The sequence below is a fragment of the Rattus norvegicus genome, chromosome 7 (assembly GCF_036323735.1).
Source record: "Rattus norvegicus strain BN/NHsdMcwi chromosome 7, GRCr8, whole genome shotgun sequence".
NCBI lineage: Eukaryota > Metazoa > Chordata > Mammalia > Rodentia > Muridae > Rattus > Rattus norvegicus.
In genome coordinates this window covers 91,235,324-91,256,059 of record NC_086025.1, presented here as the reverse complement: position 1 = coordinate 91,256,059, position 20,736 = coordinate 91,235,324, and the positions used below count along the sequence as shown (strand labels likewise).

At 48.6% G+C, this 20,736-nt stretch overlaps 1 protein-coding gene across 4 annotated transcripts in view; it reads right to left on the bottom strand.

Moving 5' to 3' along the window:
• Nucleotides 1-20,736, bottom strand: part of Zhx2 (zinc fingers and homeoboxes 2) — a 147,930-nt gene that overhangs the window by 7,764 nt on the left and 119,430 nt on the right. For 3 of the 4 annotated variants that reach the window (XM_006241654.5, XM_017594857.3, XM_063263558.1), the window contains exon 3: nucleotides 4,334-7,048. In XM_006241654.5, coding sequence (XP_006241716.1) covers nucleotides 4,337-6,847 — 2,511 coding nt within the window. In that variant the 5' untranslated portion in view covers nucleotides 6,848-7,048 and the 3' untranslated portion in view covers nucleotides 4,334-4,336. Of the gene's footprint in view, nucleotides 1-4,333; nucleotides 7,049-20,736 lie in introns of those variants that run through there. The other variant, NM_001271056.1, reaches the window with a different exon arrangement.

Sequence of the window (20,736 nt, the reverse complement as noted above, 5' to 3'; positions counted from 1 at the left end):
ACGCCAATAAATGGAAGCTTGTCATCATTAGCATCATCACCATCATCATCACCACCATTATTAACACCATCATCATCATTATCACGCCATCATTACCATCATTATCATCACCACTACCACCACACCACCAGGACCGTCATCATCAACATCATCACCACCACCACCATCATCATCAGTAGCAGCAGCAGCAATAAGATAGTTCATCTGATCATACATTCAGACATAAGCTTAAGACTATCTTGCCTAAGTAGGTTGGCTCAGTTTTAGGGGGGAAAAGGTGTATTTTTTTCAACCTCTCTCTAGGCAATGTCTATCAATGAGATAAATAAAAATTATGCAAACCCTAAGCCTGAATCAATACAACATTACTTAAGGGCTGGGAAGGTTGCTGATGGCTGTGCCTAACCTTAAGGCTGAGGAGAGCTTGGTGTGGGGAATTCACGGCCATGGTGCTTGCAGGTGTTAGTGCACAGGGGTTGATTGGGGGAGCTACTCAGTCCCACAGGGGAAAATCTAATCCTTTAGCCCCTAGGAGTTGCCTGCCCCTACCGTTCCCCATCTTGGGTTTCATACAACACCTTTATAAAGTTTAAACCATCAATTATTTTAGTGATTATGATATATGTTTCCATTGCAGATAACTGCAATTTCCTAGATATGTCTTGTGCGTGCGTGCATGTGTGTGTGCGTGTGTGTGCGTGTGTGTGCATGTGTGTGTGGATGTGTGTGTGTATATGTGTGTGTGTGTGTGTAAGTCAGAGGTTGACATTTGGTTTCTTCTTTAGTCATTCTGCACCTAAGGTTTTGAAATAGGATCTCTCATGAACCCAGAGCTTGTAAGTTTGGCTAAACTGGTTGGCCAGTGAGCTCTAGATTCTTCTGTCTCTGCCTTCCCGGTGTTGGGATTACTGGCATGCGTCACTGCTGCGCTCAGACTTTTACAGGGACTCTCAACCATCAGTTTAATCAATGGAACCCTCTCCCCCACTCCAATACACAAGTTAGGCAGTAATCATGGATTTCAAGAGATCCATAGTTTAAGAAGACCTTTTTCCCACCCTGTAAGTCGGGGGACATCTTCGAGGGGTGCTTCTGGTTAGGACTTGAGCTGATTTTCAGATGCTCTGCCCGAGTGGCTTATAGGCCCTTCCTCTATAACATGGCTCCCTGAACTGTCAGGAGGCCATCATGAATATGTGATACCAGCAGATGCTGAACAGTGCCAGTATCTAGCTGAGGAATATCTGCAGCTCACAGTTGTGACACTTCCTCATAAACAGAAAATGGGGATACAGGTAGTTTCCTGCATTTCTGAGTGATCCGATGTTAATTCAACAGTTAACTTCTAACCCCCTGGGCATTCCCCTCACCCTTGGGCAGAAGGCGGAGGGAGGGCAGTGGCCAACAGCAATGGGACATTTCTGCCTGTCCGAGTACAGAGAACATATGGGCAGCGGCAAGAGTGGGAACCCAAGATCCAGCTGAGCTGAGGGATGGAGGGACGTGAGTGAGCTTCTTGCTGTCTGAGGATTATAAAACTATACAGAGTTGCCTCTGCCAGAGGTGAGAACATGGGGATCTCAGGCAAGCCTGCTGCTCCCCCAGACACCTTCACCTGTCTTTCCTTCTCCTTCCCCAAGGATGGATTCATCCCCTGATCTTTGCAGCTCTGTTTCCTTCAGGCCTCAGGGAACGAGGCAACCACAGCCTACCCAGATGGTGTATGCCTTTGGGGAAGGGATGCCAACAGGTGGCCCCGGCTCTCCTGGGGGACAGCTGCCCCTAGGCTCCCTCTCCCCCAGCTGTGGGGAGGAGTGAGCATCACCATAGGCCGAGCTGAGGTACTTGTATTCTCATGTTCAATTCAGCCAACATGGCTGGTTCAGAGTAGCTTCAGCTTCTCAGAAAAGACAGCCTTGCTTTCAGTTTGCTTCTTTTAATCATTAACGGAACCCACAGCACTTCCTGGCTATGACGATCCTCTTCTGGTCCTCACGTGTACTGTCCCTTTGCCGTCTCTGGACCTTGGCCCATGTTGCTCTTTCTGCTTGAACAACTCTTTTCTTTATTTAATTTTTTGGCTCTCCTAAAAAGCTACCCCAGCGTCAGTGTCCCCTCTTTCCTTAACCCCTTAGGATGCCCAGTCTGGGTTGCCTCCAGGGAGTTCCCACACTACAGTGCACATCCCCATTACATCACGAGCCATACTGTTTAGTTATGAAAGTACTGTCTCTGCCCTCGGCCCAGCTGAGCTCTGTTGGGAATGGGAACCGCACCGTCTGTCTCCTTCCATTGTCTTTTGGTATCTATCATGGCAGCCACAGGATGCTCTGAATATATTGTTGAATGGGACGGAGACGATTGTTTGCTCTAACGTGGGAAGAAGTAGCAACGTTGTAAATTCATATCAGGGATCAAGATCAAGAGAGAAGCTCAGGGCCAGCTACAGTATTCACAGCACAAAAATCAAGACAAAAGACAGGACAGAACGACCCTGTTTCAATAGAGAAATCAGCTAGACTGGCAGGCCTTTCTAAGAAGGTGGAGGAACAGCCAGAGAAAGGGAAGACACCAAGGTAGCCTGACGGAAGTGGCTTGTTGATGCTCCCATTGATTTCAGGATTTCCACCTATCCCCAGCACCTTCTCTCGGGCTACATCCTAGCCTGGATCCACTGGCAGTTCCGCAAGAAGATGTGAAGGTACCCTGAGGTTGCCATACATTAAACTGTTGCTGGAACGGGCTAGGAAAAGCTTCCAGAGGGTTTTACTGATTTGCCAGGCACCTCGTTTTTTTTTTTTTTTTTTTTTTTTTTTTTTTTTTTTTTTAATCACGCAATAATGGAGTTATTAAGGAGCAACGTGGCTGGCCCAAGTTTTTTAAGCTCCTCAACAATGAGGTGTGTAATTTCTAGGGGTTCCTTCGGGACCATATGATCATCCTAGAAACCCTAGTCTTTATGTCAAAGGACAGCTTAGGAGGCCCCTTCTGTGGCTTACGTGATCTCTAGAGCAGCTCACCTGGTCAAATCATGGGCAGGCATTTCAGCCTTGTTTCAGGCTGCTCTTGTGATCTCTCAGCAAAGCAGCCCCTCCTCCCACCTCCTTTTCTCCTCACGCAGCCAAGTCTGCCTCTACGCTGGGGTTTGACTTGCACTGACCTCTTGGGAAGCACACACACCCAGGGCTTCAAGGCCTGTCCCATTATGTGGATGACATGGCCATTAGTAACCATGGTAACATCCCTTCCCTGGCTTTTGTGGTTCCTCAGGTCTAAATCTGCACAGGTCTTGTCCAGATTTGAAGGAGTTACTGGGACGTAAGCTGAAATGCATCTTTTACTGAGACACAGAAAGCAAATGGGGAGTATTTTCCAAGCCTTTCAGGTGCAAAGAAGCAACCTTGACTCTCCAATTCTGTAAACTTGAAATAAAACAAAAAAGGAAAAGATACACTGCCTTCCTTCTTGGGTGTGTGTGTGTGTGTGTGTGTGTGTGTGTGTGTTTTCTCCAGCTGTGAACATAATACAAACAGAGGGTGTGTTGCTCTAACAGTTTGAGAGGACTCAAGTACGAGCAGGCCTGAAGGTTGGTGTCCAAACAGGCCCAGGCAGCAGGGCATCCCTGCTGAGATCAGCCTTACAAATAAGGGAACAGAACTGTCAGGCCTTACTTCAAAGAACCTTCACACACATGCACGCACACACACATGCACGTATGCATGCATGCATGCACACGTGCACAGCTGACAGGTGTGTGTGAGGTAGTACATATGAAACGAGCCCCACTGGGCCATTCCATTACGTGTGTGTATTTCAATACATTCTGATGAGTATACCTATAGACACAGGCTGACTATCCGGAATGTGAAATTGTAAACTACACATTAAGTGCTTCGGACTCTGAGGCGTCCCAATGCCAGTGTGAGGAGGGAACTACTGCTCCACGAAGTGCACACAACGAGGAATGCTGTTGCATTGGAGTTACCTTTGGCTTTGTTCATAATGTAAATATGAAACATAAATATTTTCAGATTCAGACTAGGGTCCCAACCCCAAGATATCCCACTATATGTGCGAATATTCCAAATTCTGGAAAAAGAATTGAAATCAGGACCCCGGCGTGTTTGATAAGGAGTACTTGAACACACCATGCCGACAACACATCTTATCGATGTGGACAACTTTGTCAATATCTACGGACAGCCAATTGATTAATTTTAAAAACGTCCATTGTCTTCGTCAACATCTTGGAACCCATCGGCTATACTAACACTGCTAATAAGGAAAGGGAATCTGGGCTCGCCTATTCTCTGCAGTAAACAGGCAGAGTTACCTGTCAGGCTTGGCCGGCCTCTGCAGGGGTGCTGTCCGAGTCGGAGTCCGCTCTTTCTACTGTGCCTTCTGCTACTCTCTGACTCCAGCTACCCCACTTCTCTGAGATGGCGTCCTCCTCTCCAACCGTCACCTCCACAAAGTCCACGATGCCTGACTCCTCGTTTTCCTCGCTGCCCTGGCCATCTCGGCTACCCTCGGATCTGTCTGAGGTGGCCTCTGAGGGCTTGCCCGCCAGACAGTCCTTGGATGGATCGCCGACCAATTTCACCCTGGGGACCAGCTTCTCGGATTCCTCCTCGCCGAGGGCTTTGGGGTCCTTGGCATACTGGTGAGCCACCTCGCTTCCATTCTTTGGGCTCTCAGCAACGTGTTTTGTCGCTCTTCTTGATGCGACATCGTGGCCATGGTCATCTGACAGGTGATGCCTCTGATACTGCTCCAACCAGCTCAACGTTCCAGTTTTTAGTAAGCATCTGTTCTCCTTGAACCAGCGCACAATCTCAGTTCGGACCAGGCCAGTCTTGGCAGCTAACTGGTCGTACTCCTGAGGAGTGGGCCACTGGGTTCTTGCAAAGGTGCTCCTGAGTAGGTGAACCTGCTCTTGATTTTGTACAACTGCTGATGAAGGACTGGGCAAAGGACCAGCTAACTGGGCACCAGAGAGCTGATCAAGTCGGGATAGAGCACCATTGGGGGCTACCACATCCGAGCCCTTTTTGCCAGACCCCATGGAATCCAAGACAGCCTGCTCCATGCTGTCTCGAAGCTTTCGCCTCTCGGAAAACCAGGAGTCGATTTCCCTCCTGCTTAGCTTGGTTTCCACCCTCAGCCGTTCTACTTCTGCCTGGGTGGGAAAAGAGCTTTTCAGAAAGCTGTCTTCCAGGGTTTTCAACTGTCCCTGGCTTTTCTCTTTGAACTTCTGGGCGGCAAAGTCTGGGTATACGTGGTAGGTGCGACCGTGTCGGGTGCCAGTAATGGCCATCTGGTCTTTGGCAAGGGATTCGCTGGTGATGTGGACAATGCCTCTCTGACACCGGTAGCGATGGTCGCTGAACCACTTCTTGATCTCACTCCTGGCAAGGCCTGTCACCTCAATGAGCCGGTACACCTCGGCATCGTCAGGGAACTGGCTCTGTAAGAAGCTTGCCTTGAGGTGGGCGATCTGTAACTTGGTCTTCTTGCGATCACTAGCTGGCGTGAGTGGGGTATTGGCCACCTTGGGTGGAGGTTCTGGCACCTGGGCGATGTGTGGACGCTTCGGCTCAGGGGCAGCTTGAGGAGTCACCAGAGGTCTCTTCTGGCCATGGTTGGTCACTCCAGCCACGGCAAGTGTGATGGGAGAACACGAGACAGCTGTTGACCCACTTGTCACTTGAGTCAGCACCAGGCTGGGCTGGCCAAGGATCTGGCACGGTAGGGCTGTCTGGAGGATGGGCTGTGACACTTTTGTGGGGGTCAGCTGTGCAGGAAGCACAGTGATAGTTGGGGGTACTGACTGAATCGTGCCGTTAAACATCTTCTTTCGGGCCTCCTCCACCTCCTCTGGGGACCAGCTGATACCATGCTTTAAACGCTGGGTGGCAAACCAGATTCGGATATGCTCCTCTGGGTGTTTGGAGGCTGCGGTCAGCCAGGAGAGCTCAGCCTGGGTGGGGTAAGGGAACTTGTTGAAGGAGTTGATCATGGTAGCATTTGTGTCCAGGGCAGAGTTGTATTTGGTAGTATTCAGCGGGACGGGGACCTTGGGGACAAGGTTGATATTTGGTGGCAGCTGTACGGAAGGCATGACGTGTCCCAGTGAATCGTGAAGGAGCTCCACACTTCCAAGTCTGGACAGGATCTCGGCTGTGTCTGTCACCAGGCGGGCAGTCCCTTCCATATGGTTGTCTGGGGCAGCCTCATCAGGCTTCTTGGGCACTTTCTTGGCATCTGCCTTCTGCTTTCCTGTCTTCACCGTGGCAGTCTTACCTACTGAGACCCCGGGGTCATTATCACTACTTCCAGGAGCACTGGCAGTGATGGACACAACGTGGTTGGTGGCCTCGATGGACTGCTCTAGGACCGTCTGATTATTACGCTTGATTAACTTCAGCTTGAAGTTGGTCTCCCCGGGATGGAACTTGGAGTTGTGGTCAGACAGGGAGTCATACTTTTTGGTTGTGAAGTTACATTCGGCACATACGTAGAGGGGGTTGAGAATCACGTTGGGGTGCTGCATATCCACGTGCTCCGTGAACTCATTCAGGTTTTGCGTGGAGTAAGGGCAGTACTTGCACTCATACCCACCCTGGAGTTTCTTGGACTGGCTCTCCCCCACCGATCTCACCTCCACCACCTCGCTTTCTTTGGACGAGGGTTCCGGCTCTGCTGCCCACCTCTCCTTGCTCACATCGGACGGTGGCACGCCCAGTCCTTTGTCTTTGGCCCTGTCTGCCTCCTCCAGCACGTCTTGTTCTACCACCTGTGATGTCCGGACCATGCACGGCGTTGTCGATTTCCGTTTGCTTGCCATGCTGCCTGCCTGGGAGCAATGCCTTCTTTTTGGAGTGGGTAGACGAAGGACAGCGAGATTCTTGGCTCTGGGCTTTACTTCCTCTCAAATGCCTTTGGCTTCCCTTGGATGCTGAAGCCTTCCGCCTGAGTGTTTCAGAAGGATTTCAGCACAGAAAATTGTAACCGTAGCAATCTCCGAGCAAACCAGGAGGCTTCATATCTGTGGGACATGAACAGAGGCAGATTCAGCGACTCTTCTTCGCAACGAGAAAGAAACCAGGTTTTTTTTTTTTTTTTTGTTCCCATGACCCACCCCAACTGGCACCAAATCAAACACACATGTAAGCACCGATGGCGAGGTGGCAATGGGTTAGAAACATGAAAGGCAATGGTCTCTTCTTTTCTCTGGGAAGAAAGTGGAACCAGGCCAAGCAAACAAGGTTGGGGTCTCCATGTTCAGAGACACAAAGTTACAGAGAGAAGACAAAGATCCAAGGATCTTCAGAAGTGCAGAGTGGGGTGCGCAGAACAAGCGAGGTGTTGCAAGTTGCCTTTTATTTGTGGGACATCAGAAGCAAGACACCTAACCCGGGACTGCAAATGGGTTTCCATGGCATTAGAATGTGGTAAGAGAGCCTGGTGTGGAGAGACGCATGCCTGTAATCAGTGTAACTCAGACGGCTGAGGCACTAAGATCATGGGTTTCATTTCAAAGGTAGCCTGGGTTAAATACTCAGTTTCTGTCCCCAAACACAACAACCAAACAAAAGGACAGTACAAAAAGGAGACATGGATGTGTTGCTTCTTATCATAAAAAAACAATATAGAAAATGTAGAGCTGTGTAGAGGAGAATAATGCAAACCACCAATACAAGTGCAGGACTTGCCTTGTTTCTCACCCCATTTCCACTTAAAGGGGCAGCACGGTATTACATTATAGGGACATTTGTGACAGGCTCTCTCATATAATCCAGGGTGGCCTTGCATTCCCACCACAGCCTAGGGTGGCTGTGAAGTCTTGCTTCTCTTGCCTCAGACTCCCGAGTGCCGGGATCGCAGGCATGCGCTCTCATGGTTGGCTGTAATAAACTGCCTTTGGACACGGGCCTGGAAAGGGTTCTCTTGACTCACGTGACTACATTCTTGCCTCAGATGGCCTTTCTTCTGGCAGTGCCTGAGAGGCCCTGACTCGCAAATCGGCTCACATGAAGCACTACCACCGAAGGGCCTTGACAGTTAGGCAAGGAAAACGGTTTCCATAACTTAGGTGATTAAAAAAGAGAGGTTTATTTTATTCCTCTGTGTGTGTTTGTATGCCCGTGTGTGCACGGGTACTTGCAGGAGTCCGAAGAGGGCATCAGATCTCCTGGAGCTGGAGTTGCAGGCAGTTATGGGCCACCTAATGTGGGTGCTGGGAACCAAACTCTAGTCCTGTAGAATAGCAGTGCGTGTTCTTAATTGCTGAGCCATCTCGCCAGCCCCTGTGCTTTAAAAACACGAAACAACCCCCTACCCTGTGTGTGTGTGTGTGCACGTGTAGATGTGCAACTGCTACTGCATGTGTACAGCGATCAGGGGACAAACTCAGGAAGTTAGACCTTGGCTACTCCTTGACTGAGACAAGGTCTCTTTTTGCTCACTGGTCCCTATGACAGGCTAGCTCAAGGAGAATTTCTGGGGATTCTCCTATCTCCGTCTTCTACCTAACTGTAAGAGTACTGAGATCATAGACAATACTACCACGTGTGGCCTTATGTGGGTTCTGGGGCTGTGAGCACAGCAAGTGCTTTACCCACCGAGCCATTTCCCCTACCTACTCCTGAGGGGTCTTTTTATGCCACCCCTCACTGGGGTGCTCAGTGGTTTCATTACTAACGCGTACAAGTGCTTTATTACACCTGCTGCAAATTTAAACGTCTGCCTTTCAGCTGTTGTGAGAGTGTTTTAATAAGTCTAACATGTAGAAATCTTAAGTTTAGGTAACTCATCATTTTTTTTCCTTTTGTGGCTTCTTTTATTATGTTTTCATATCTGGAAATCCTATTGTTTTGTGGTTTTGTTTTTGTTTTTTTAATAGATGAAGTATATTAATTCATGTTTCCTCTTTTTACATGTTGACCATTCACTTAAATCATATTGACTCCTAATAAGGAATCTGTGATTTCTTTAGGGCCTTTTGGCTTAGTTTTGTTCGTTTGTTTGCCTTTGATCTTTAGGATAGGGTCTTGCTATGTAGCTCAGGCCTTCCTCAAACTCCCAGCAGGCTTCTCGCACAGCTTCCTAAGAGCTGGCTTTATAGGTATTGCACCCTCAAGTCCTGCTCACTTAATGGTTTTTGTTTTACACCTGAGTCACCAGGACTGAATTTACCTTGAGTTAAGTATAACACTCTCAGGTTAAATACAGCCATGTTCCCTTGAGCAATTGCAGGTTATCCCAGCAGTGTGTGTTATTTAGGGTGTAAGGAACACCTTCACCACACACTGCATGTTACATTTACTACAGCTTGCTCCTAGTTGTCCAGTCTGGACATCTGGTCTACCTTCTGGGGCTTACTGTTAATTTAATTTTTTAAACAATTTTTTAAAATAATTTTTAATTTATTTGGAGTACATGTTAGTATTGTAGTGGTTCTTCCTTATTCCCCATTCCCCCAGAACCCTTTCTTGGTTGTTTTTTTTTTTTTAAATATTTATTTATTTTATATGACTACACTGTAGCTGTCTTCATGCAGACCAGAGGAAGAACTGGATCCCATTACAGATGGTTGTGAGCCACCATGTGGTTGCTGGGAATTGAACTCAGGACCTCTGGGAGAGTAGTCAGTGCTCTTAACCGCTGAGCCACCTCTCCAGCCCCCTCTTGGTTGTCTTGATTATACTCATAAATCAGAATCAACTGCAAAATACAATCCTATAGAATTTTGATTGGAACTGTATCAAACAAACATTAGTTTGGCCACAGGAACAATTTGCTTGTTACAATATGTGGTCACCAGAACTCTAGGGAACTGCTGGGCTGGGCTGCTGTTGGCATCTCAATGCCCTTTACTTTGTGACTACTTTTATCGTCACTTTGTACTTAGAATGGAGATGAGGGTGTTTGGGGACAAGGATATGTCACATCTAGGAGAAGTGAAGGGAAGAGAGGACTTACTGGCCCTTGAGTCCACTTAGGACAGGACTCAAGGGCAGAAGTGAGGAATCTATGTATCCTGCAACTCTATGGGTCACTAGGGCCCAGGGGCCAAACTGCACAGACTCAGGAAAGGGCCAGTGCTTCTTGGTGAGCCCGAGAGCCTGACCTCTCAGACACTGGAACATGGTGTTTTCTGGATGGAGCACTCTATCAATAGTGGGTGCATGTCCCTCAGGAGTGGCTGTAAGGAGACACCATGGGAAAAGCAGAGCAGAGGGTGACCACGTCCCTCTGTTGGCTATACTTGCATCAGACTCTGAGAAGGTGATTTTGCTAAGAAACACAGACTCCTTACTCAGGCTCGAAAGGTAACTGAGGCCGGATGAACGCCAGACACCTCTGCCTTCATTCTGTGTCTGTCTATTATACTTTAATTCAGACTTTCACTTGGCTCTGCCCAGGTACGATCATCGTTAAGACACGTGTCCCTATCTGAGCTGACTCAGCTTCCTTTAAGGTTTAAGGCACAAAGAGTCATTGTCTGAAACCTTCCGTCATCGTGGGTTCCAGTAATGGCAAATCCTATAGGATGGCCACCGTAAGGTGAGATCTCTGCTGGGGCGGCTGCATGGATTATCCTGAAGGGATTCTGACCATACCAGTGACTGGGAGATGAATTTGTTACTGCACCACCTTTCAGACGGTGATGGGTGGGACCACACTTTGGCTGGGGGCTACTTAACTACACACCCTTTGCCCCAATTCTCCCTCCTTTAAACCCAAAGCTCATATCAGTTCTTAGAAGATGAACCTGTGGCCATTAGACTCCTTTAGTTTTGCTCTTCCCAACACAGTGGTTAAAATTTCTCATCTGGTAGTGGTGGCGCATGCCTTTGATCCTAGCACGCGGGAGGCAGAGGCAGATCGAGCTCTGAGCTGGAGGCCAGCCTGGTCTATAGAGTGAATTCCAGGATAACCATGGCTACACAGAGAAACTCTGCTAAGAAAAACCAAATAATAAAATAAAGTAAGATAAAATAAAGTGATAAAAGTTCTTTCTGCTTCCCTCTGTTTCTCTTGTCTTTAGTTGGCATGTGGGGATGGGCTGCAAGGCTGGCTTCTTGGGGCCGCAGGAGCTGCAGCTGAAGCCTTTCGTTGTGTGAGGACACCAGCTTGTTCCAGCCCCCGACTTCCCTTTGAATTTCATCCCCTCAAACATGTGCTCCCCACGAGAGCATTCCAGTCTGTCAGGGCTCTACCGTGGCCACCTTGGGCCTCGGAGCCTCACAGCTGAGTCACCAGCAGCCCTGTCCACTGTACTGTTCAGAGGCACCTTTTTAGCTCTGAGAGAAGCCGCCATTGTCTCTAGCCTGGATTTCTACCACAGCCACCCACAAATTCCGGAGCAACAGAGGGACGTGTTAAGATCAGAGCTGGTTCTGGGTGCTTTTTCCAGCTTCTCTGGTTTCACACCACAGTGAATTCCACTCTTTTGTAACAGTCTGCAAGTTTGGGCATATCTCGACCCGTGCCCTCTCTGCATTGCTGACACACTCCAGCTGTTCAAGCAGGAGTGTCACTTCCACCACAGGGCCTCTTGTCAGAACAGTCCACCCCCTGGAGAGAGCATTCCTGACTATCGTTTCTTTGTAAGTGAACTTCTCCCCGATACGTTTCTTTCCTTTCTTCAAAGCACTGTCCAACAAGCAACATTAAATTGGTCTATGTTGTGGCTAAGAGCGTAGCTACTCGCTCATTTGCTTATTGGTTGCACATTGCTCTAGATCTTTGCTGTTCAATACAGGAGCCACCAGCTACATAGGGCTCTTTGCACTTAAAGTGAGGGTGGCTCAGGGGCCCCACAGGGAGTAGTTACCATATTCACCACCACTGGGGACAGTCTCATGGGCAGTGCCATAAGCAACTGTCCTGGAAGGGCTGAAGAAATTCTTAAGAGCTACACTGCACCTCTCTGAGGCAGGAGAGTGGGGTGAGGAGAGAGTCATCAAGACTGACATGAGAGAAGCCAGTTACCGGAAGACTACGAACCTCCCCCTGTCAGGGATACATATAAAGGAGAGAGCATGTGCAGGAAAAGTATGGGATACAGAAATGTGGGAGACGGTGGGCACTATGTGGATGACCCATAAAGGCTGGCCACTCTTGGGGTGGGAATTGAACACTACTTTGAGCTGGTAACTATCTCCAGTTCCCTGGCCCTGCTTCTAGGCTCAGGTGTGCTTTCTATGTCCTAATAAATGGTCTCTGTTTCTATATCCACATGCATCTATTCCTAGTCTTTGCTCTGACACATAAGATCCTACTTCAGTCCATGCCTGTAACAGCTCTCATTGGCTATAAGACTTTTGAGAAATGTTCCCTAAGGAATTGCAATTTTCTTTTTCTTTTTTCCCTTTTCTTTTTGTTCTGTTTTTTGAGACAAAGTTTCTTTGTATAGCCCCGATTGCCCTGGAACTCATTCTGTAGACTAGGCTACCTCAAACTCAGAGATCCTCTTACTTCTGCCTCCTAAGTGCTGGGATTAAAGGCTTGGGATTTTCTTACAGTAGTACATAAGGGAAGGGAATGGCCGAGAACCTGGTGTACTGACTGGTTCTGTGTGTCACCTTGACACAAGCTGGAGTTATCACAAAGAGAGGAACCTCCCTTGAGGAAATGCCTCCATGAGATCCAGCCGTTAGGCATTCTCTCAACTAGTGATCAAGGGTGGGAGGGCCTCTTGTGGATGGTGCCATCCCTTGGCTCCTTGTCTTGGCTTCTATAAGAGAGCAAGCTGAGCAAGCCAGGAGAAGGAAGCCAGTAAGTAACATCCCTCCATGGCTTCTGCATCAGTTCCTGCCTCCTGACCTGCTTGAGCTCCAGTCCTGACTTCCTTTGGTAGCGAAGAGCAATGTGGAAATGTAAGCTGAATAAATCCTTTCCTGCCCAACTTGCTTCTTGGTCATGAAGTTTTGTACAGAAATAGAAACCCGACTAAGACACTTGGTGTCAGTTAGAGGTGAGTCTTGTCTCCTAGACAGAGCTATCGCATACTGCTGACTACTTGTGGGCTAGACACAAAGGCTCAAGCCAAATGTGCAGACGGGCCCACATCTTCACTAGATGTATACCTTTTTCCCTTTATCTAAACCTGGACCTCTGAGCTGGAGAGATGGCTCAGTGGTTAAGAACATGAATTGTGATTCCAAAGAACCAGGGTTTGGTTCCCAGCACCCACATGGCAGCTCACAACTGTCTGTAACTCTAGTTCCAGGGGATCTGACATCTTCTAACGGGAATACATGTAGGCAAAATACTAACGTGCCTAAAATAAACATGAATAACGTACTTTAAAAACAGCCCTGGGCCTCACAATCGTGCTCTGAAGGTGAACTTGGGCACAATAGACTTCTGTCCACTTTGTTTTTCTACTTATTCTCCTTCTTAGTGTGCTTGTATGGGATAAGTCTCCTCGCCCTGGTTCTCACTGCTGCCCATGGAGGACAGGTGGCTGATCCTAGGTGGTTAGGGCTGGCAGGGCCAGACTTTGGCCGAAATGAGTCTGGGAAACATCATGGGAACAGTGGGAATGCTTTTTGTGAGCAGCAGCTCATACAGAGTAGCAAGGTATGGTAAAAGCTCTCAGGAACGTTTGACAGTGTGAGCATGTGTGTGCATGCGTGTAGTGGGTGGGTGCCGGGCTACATTAGTGGAAGAATACCAGAAGGGAAAGCCTCCAACATTCTGCATGGGTACTGTTGACACAGAAGGATGTGGCTCACCCACTGGCCAAAGGGTGTGGAGCTTCTGAGTTTTAATTTTCCAAAAAGAGGGAGTGAACAGAGACTGCATTTACATAGAACAGACACATCAGTCAGAGGTGGGTGAGGGAGAGAAAGGACTTTTTCTACAGAAAGTACCAGTACGATTCTAATTTACTGAGTCTGAGAGAGAAGGCGCATTGTAATGAAATAGGCATACCACTTCTCTGGGTTCCAAGACGGGTTCAAAACATGCACTATCTTCCAAAACTCAGTCAGCAAGCACGCAGGAAGCCAGAGTGGATTAAAGAGCGAGGAAAAAGATTGAAACTAGAGAGGGCTTCTGATATGTGGAACCTCTGGGGAATTCATCTCTTGGGTCTCGCTGGAAGGGTTGGGAGAAACACTGCCTTGGGAAACATTATCCTGGCAGAGCAAGGTCTGGGGGTGTGTAGAGCCAAGCACTTGGGGGTATCTGTCTGAACATGTGAGCCATGGTCAGGGTTAGGGTTGTCACCATGCAACCTGGTTCTCACTGGCACAGAAGCTAAAGTGTTCTGAGCAGAGCCTGAGATGCACTGGTCAAAGTTGGTACAAACAGAAACAAATCAGAGGCTGGAGGACAGACATGATGACTCAGAAGTTAGAAAGGTCTATGGCTGTTCCAGAGGACCCAGGTTCAGTTCCCAGCATCCTCATGTTGGCTCACAAACACCCATAAACTCCAGTTCCAGGGAATCCAATATCCTTTCTGCCCTGTGGGCCCAGATGTGCATGCAGCGCACTTACGCACGCACGCGCGCGCGCGCGCGCACACACACACACACACACACACACACACACACACACACACACACACACACACTCACTCACACATGCTCACATGCATGCACAAAAAGGAAAACAAACTTTATAAAAAATAGAAATGAGTAAATGAGTGGGTAAAATACACGTTGAGATACAGAGAATTGTCTGGAATGGATGGCAGGTACCCCAATAGAAAAGCTCTGAGTTGTGGGTCTTGGTGTCTCTAAGGGCCTGAACTGGGCACAAACATAACCCCTCCCCCAACACACTGACAATGCTTCACTTCAATGACCTTACCTCTGGGTATGTTTTGGGGTGGGGGGACTCAGTGAATTTCATTAGAGCTGTTTACAGGGTTAACTTACTTCATAAAATGGCACCATCACTCTGGGTTAGGGCCCACCATAACACCTCAACACTAATCACCTCTGCCCAGAGTTTCTTCACTCTGAGCAGCAGGCTGTTAGAACCTCAACATATGAGCCTTGGGGTTTGAGCACAGTTCACCCCGTAACACCGGAGCCAGGCCCTGCCATCTGGAAGTCTTTCAGTGCCATACAAGTGACTTGCGAATGTTGGGGGCAGACTGACCAGGCACCTGCCAGGGTCAGACATGGTTTCAGATACTGAGGTTGTCTGTGAGCAGTGAGCCAAGGTCACCATGTGGAAGAAGGGGGCAGGAAGGGGTGGCTACAGGATGGGGGTAACCTCCCTCCATGAGAAGATGACCACAGAACACATGGGCATTGTAAAGACAAGTAAAGAAGGAAGTTTTGAATCATGAAAGCCGTTCCTATCATTTTGTGAGGCAGGTGACCTGCTGATGCAAAGTCTCCATACTTTCCTGGTGAGTCTTTACGATAACTCTGCAAAGTAGCTATGATCAACTCCAACTGTCCACAGAAGAGCTGAGATCAGGGAGCACATGGGTCTTGGAGACTAAGAACATACAGCCACTTCTAGGCAGAGCTGGGATTTGAACAGATACTATCTGGCTCCGTGGCTCTTGGCATGATGCCACATGGCCTCCCCTGGTGAGCAGGGCTTTGAAGGTGGGAGGGTGGTTTTCCTAGGTACAAGGAAGGAAAATGACAGCTCTTCTGAACTGAGGACCCTAATCCTCCTCCTGAAACAGTAAAGGTGCCTCTGGGGCTTGACAAGGCTAAGCCGTAAGAGCAGAGGCAGGCTTGGGCGCTAGAGGATGACACTAAGGAGCTGACGATGACACTAAGGAGCTGACGGTTGATTCTTCAAGCAAAGGAGGGTCAGAGCCTTTCAGGCAGGGAGGGTCCGAGAGGCAGAAGGTTCCCAGAGGCAACTTTGGGGGCAGGAGAGGCAGGAAGAGAGGCGTAATCATTGAAGGTAAGGCCTCCGAGACCCAGCAAGTGATCGATCAGTCATTGAGACAAAGCCAAAGCAAACAGCCAGGATCCAGATGGCTGTGAGACATTTTTCTCCTGTGTTTGAGTAGTTGCTGAGAGTGCTACACTTTTCCATCTAGAACTTTCTCCCATTCAGTGTTGCTTTCCAAGCCGGCACCACTAGGTTCTTCCACACTCACTTCCCCAGCAAAGGACAGTAGATATTCATTATGGGATTAGTATTTACCAAAGACAGGAGTTTTGATTTCTCCAAAACTTTAAGTGGGCTTTAAGGCTTAGAGAGATCAAGGAGTGAGGTCAAGGTCACAGAGCAGTAGCACCGGGATACAAACTTTATCTATAAACTGAGGGAGGATTATGGTCAGTAAATGTGGAACAGTTCCTGCACTTCTGGATTTACTACTGGTCTCCTGGAAATGCTGCTGCCACCGAGGTGAGTCTCAGCCTGAGTAGTGAGGCTCTCTGAGACCCTCTAGGCTGGCACATTTCCACTATCTTCTGAATCTTTCTCCTCCCTACTCTCATGTCCTGAGTCATGATGGTAGTCGTTTCCTGACTTTTCTCTATTTGTGGCCTGAAGTTCCTAAGGAAGGGACAGCAAAAGCCCCAGAGCAGCCCTGGAGACTCTATGTGGTTGACAAGAACCCTGTACATCAGCTCGAGGGTCATGTCTAGGTTCTTGACCTCTGAAGGAAGGTACCGGAAGGGGTGAGATCTCTCTGCTGGAGGCTCCTCTATGCAGGTTTCCAGTATGGGAGACTCAGGCAGAAGCCAGAGGCTCTGCAAAAGTCCATCTGGGGTGTGGATGCTCAGAGGCCAAGGGGAACTCAAGGAAATCATACTTGGGGCCTTCATAGGAGTCATTTCTCTCGGATTTGCACTGAGGCTGTCAAAGGAAATAACAGGGCTGTCTGGGAGCTTTGACAGGGAGCCTCTCCTGAAGACATCAACGTCTAGAAGGATGCTTTTAGCTCCGACAGGTTTTCTGACAGAGATCTTAGCAGTCTGGGCTGCGGTTCATCAAGGGTAGACCATTCCTGAGGTAACAGGCATTGCTTGTTGGTGTTTTTAAGTCACAACAATATCTATCCCAAGGTTTCCTGACCAGTTGGTGTCTTGGGGGAAACAGTGCTGGGATGGGGGTGGGAGTAACTCGATGCAGACGTTAGTGGTCCTGGGTTTGTCTCTAAATTCCAGTTCCCAACTTGTTCATCTTTCTCTGTCTTTACTACCATTTCTCTCATCCATGTGATAGGAATTACTCAGGCCAACGGTGACCCTGAGTTCATCCCTAAAAGTTTTCTGACTCATTTCTAGTCTATCTTAAGTCTACACTTGAATTTTATGGGTAGGTCAGCAAACTGTTGCACCTTCACACCGTACCTGGTTGGGGGTGGGGTGGGGTTGAAAAACTGCCAGTTCTTGGGACTCAGTCCAAACTAATCAAACTCAAACATTTGGGAATGTGGCCTAGGGACCTGCATTCCTAAGCATCGGTCATGTTGAAGGCCAAGACAATGGACATCCCTTGGCACCTGCTGGTTGGGCAGAAGCCAACTCTGTCCTGTGACAAAGTGATGGTCCTTGATGCGCTGGAGCCTAGAAGCAGCCCAAGCTCCCTGAGGTGACACTAGGGTGGAATATGGTGCTCTTGAGGGGGATGATGGGCAACTGGGAGGAGGATGCAGAGACAGGGAAAGAAAGGCATAATGACCTCACGAAAGGGTAGAAGGCAGAATGCTGGGCGTTGGATGGTAGGGTGGCACATCATGGCTGCAGGACGGCCCTCTGGAATTAAGCTGGTTTGGTTGAGTTGGGTTCCTAAAGCTTCTCTTAGAGCAACAGCCTGGGGCTGTGAAGATGGGTTGGCCAGTAAAGTGCTTGTTGTGGAGCACGAGAATCAGCTGGGATCTCCTGTGCTCCCAGCTCCTGGGAGGCAGAGACAGGCAGGTCTCTGGGGTTCACTGGCCAGTCAATCTAGCCAATTGATGAGTCCTAGATTCTCAAAAAAGTAAGGTGGAGTTAGATCAAGAATGATACCCAGCATTGACTCTTGACCTCTACATGTACAGAGAGAGAGAGAGAGAGAGAGAGAGAGAGAGAGAGAGAGAGAGAGAGAGAAGAGAGAGAGAGAGAGAGAGAGAGAGAGAGAGAGAAGGGGGGAGAGAGGGTAGGGGAGAGGTGGGAGGGAGAGCTTATTCATTCTTCTCAGTCCCATGCTATTGTCAAGTGAGCTACATCAGAGTCTGCTTCAGACACTCAGAAATGAGACGCAAGAATTCAGCTTACAGGGTCTACTGCCTGGGGGAGGGAAACGTCACAGGCTTGCACATAAGCACCTGCATCAGAACCCTGAGTACTTGAGATGCTCTGCAGCTGGCTTCAATACCAATGAAGCAAACACAGTCTGTTACATCTGTTGAAAGGAATGACAAAGGTGAGGTTAACCCGAACCCCTAGGGAGAGGTCTAGGTGGCTTTTGACTCCTGCATCCAAAGGAAACCTTCCTGTTGTGTGTCTGCCGCTGTTCTACCCTGAACACCTTTACCCTCCATTTTCTCTGAGCAATAATCTTATTTTAAAAAACGAAACAACACGACGGTGAAGTCACATTTTGAAGCAGCTAATTCCTGATCATTTTCTCCCCTAGGCAAAGCATTCTGTGTAGGAAGCATCCTAGCAGTTACCATTGTGTCCAAGACACCTCCACCCCCAGGGCCAGGGGAGGAGTGATGTGTTTCTAAAGCAGGAGGGGAAAAAAAAATCTCCCTGCGACTGAAAGGAGAGGGAATCAATTCTAGTTGCATGTGTCACATACATAAATAAATAAGGCACGATCAAATGTTTAAGACGGGCCTGCTCTGATTTACAGCCCATCAAATTCTGCTATCAAAACATTTAGAGAGGCCGAGACGCTCCTGGGATTTGTTATATTGACAATCCCGGGGTAACCTTTTCATTTCCCTCCTTGCGGGGGATCTACACACACTCCAGCTTCCTGTAGCCAGAGAGCAGTGCGCTTTCTCTGCTCCCCAGGCACGTGTCAGGGTGAGACAGGGCTTTTCAGCAGCTGTTCGATTCTGTCTGTCAGATCTCTTCCTCCCTCCCACCCTAACCCCCTTCCAGCCGGCCCTCTGCATTCCCAAACCCACAGCTTTCTCCCAAACCCTTTCGTCCCCTCCTTCATCATAAAGGCTCAGGATCAAGGGGAAGAGTTTACACTTACTCTTGGATTAAATGTCTTCCACAAAGCTATTCATTCATTAGCAACACTTGTGCAAAACAAACAAACAAACAAAACAAAACACAAAAAAACAAAACATCAACGAAACAAAACCCTATGAAGATTTGAACTACATTCGCAAGCTGTGTTCTCATCTCATATTGCTTTGCCAAGGACCAAGACGGGTGGGAGGCTGAAAAACGACCTCCAAACATATCTAGGCTCTAAGCTCTGGAACTTGGGGATCTTAATTGTATGGAAAAGGGGTGTTGACAGTGTGACCAAGGCTCTTGAGATGGGTGGGCTTGAGTAGGGACAGTGGGTGCCTCTGCTCTGTTTTTTAGGGAGACAGTTTTCACAGAGACGTGCCCGACTGTGTCCTTTTCCCTCAGTCTCCAAGCCAGCCTCACGACTCTTCTCCATCTCTTCCCCATGCCTGGTGCCCTCCTTGCTGCCTCTTCTCTGGACCTTCAGTCCCACCCGTCTTAGGCTCTGACTTATACACACCCCGTCCTCTCCCATCCCATCCTCTCCCACTCATTGTTTCTCCAGAAAGCCCTTTGGGAAGTGGAACGCACACCTGCAGTATACCCTGGTTCTCAGGACACACCGATACAGTCCAGTGACATCAAGTCTCGGGTTCAGGACTGGGGCCTCCCAGGCCTGAACAAGAGAGGAATGACTGGGTGGACAGCTGGGTGCCCCTGGCTGTAGCCCTGTAGTAGACGGCTGCTCTGGGAGGTGAAGGGACTTGCTCGGAGGCTGTTATAGTCAGAATTGTGTCTAAGCTCACCCGACACATTTCTCTCATGTCTCAGGACTTTGGAGAGGAACAAGTGAAGTACTGTGTACAGAGGTGCTGCCGCCCTCCTGTCCACTCTCCCCCCCTTTTTCTTTATTCCTTTTTCAGTTCCCATTTTTACATTGCACAGTTTTTTTTTTTAAATTTATTTTAAATTTCCACAGGGTTACTCTGTGTAGCCCTGGCTGTCCTGGAACTCACCCGTTTGATCAGGTTGGCCTTAAATTCACAAGGATTCACATGCGTCTGCTTCCCGAGTGCTGAGTTTGAAGGTGGCGCCACCACCACCAGGTCTCACCTGTCTTTTTTATAAGGCAGGTTTTTTTTATAAGTCTCTTACTTGATTCAGAGCTCATTTTAAATGAAGAGACTAGAGTGTCTGAGGAGTCAAGGCCCACAAAAAGGTACACAGGCCAAGAGGCTTTTGGCAGGAGTTTATCCAACCTAAACCAGGTACCAGGCTGGTAAACAGGGAGTGTCTACGATGGCACCTGGACCAACTATGGGCTGGACGGGTGATGGCATTAGCGGGCTTTGCTGAAATGGATGTCTTGGTGAATGGATCAAGCCTGGAACCTCGCTAAGGCCTGGGAGTGAGAGTACATACACGCACTCCTTCCTGTTTGAGCTCTCTCATAACCTTTCTATTCCCAAACGCACAAGGGTTTTCCACAACATGCTTGGATTCAGCAGGAAGCAGGAAGGAAATGCCCCCCTTTTATGGTCACTTTCATTAGAATGCTTTCCCTGCCTGGCCAGTGTGGAAGCATTCTAGAAAGGGATGCTTTGCATTTA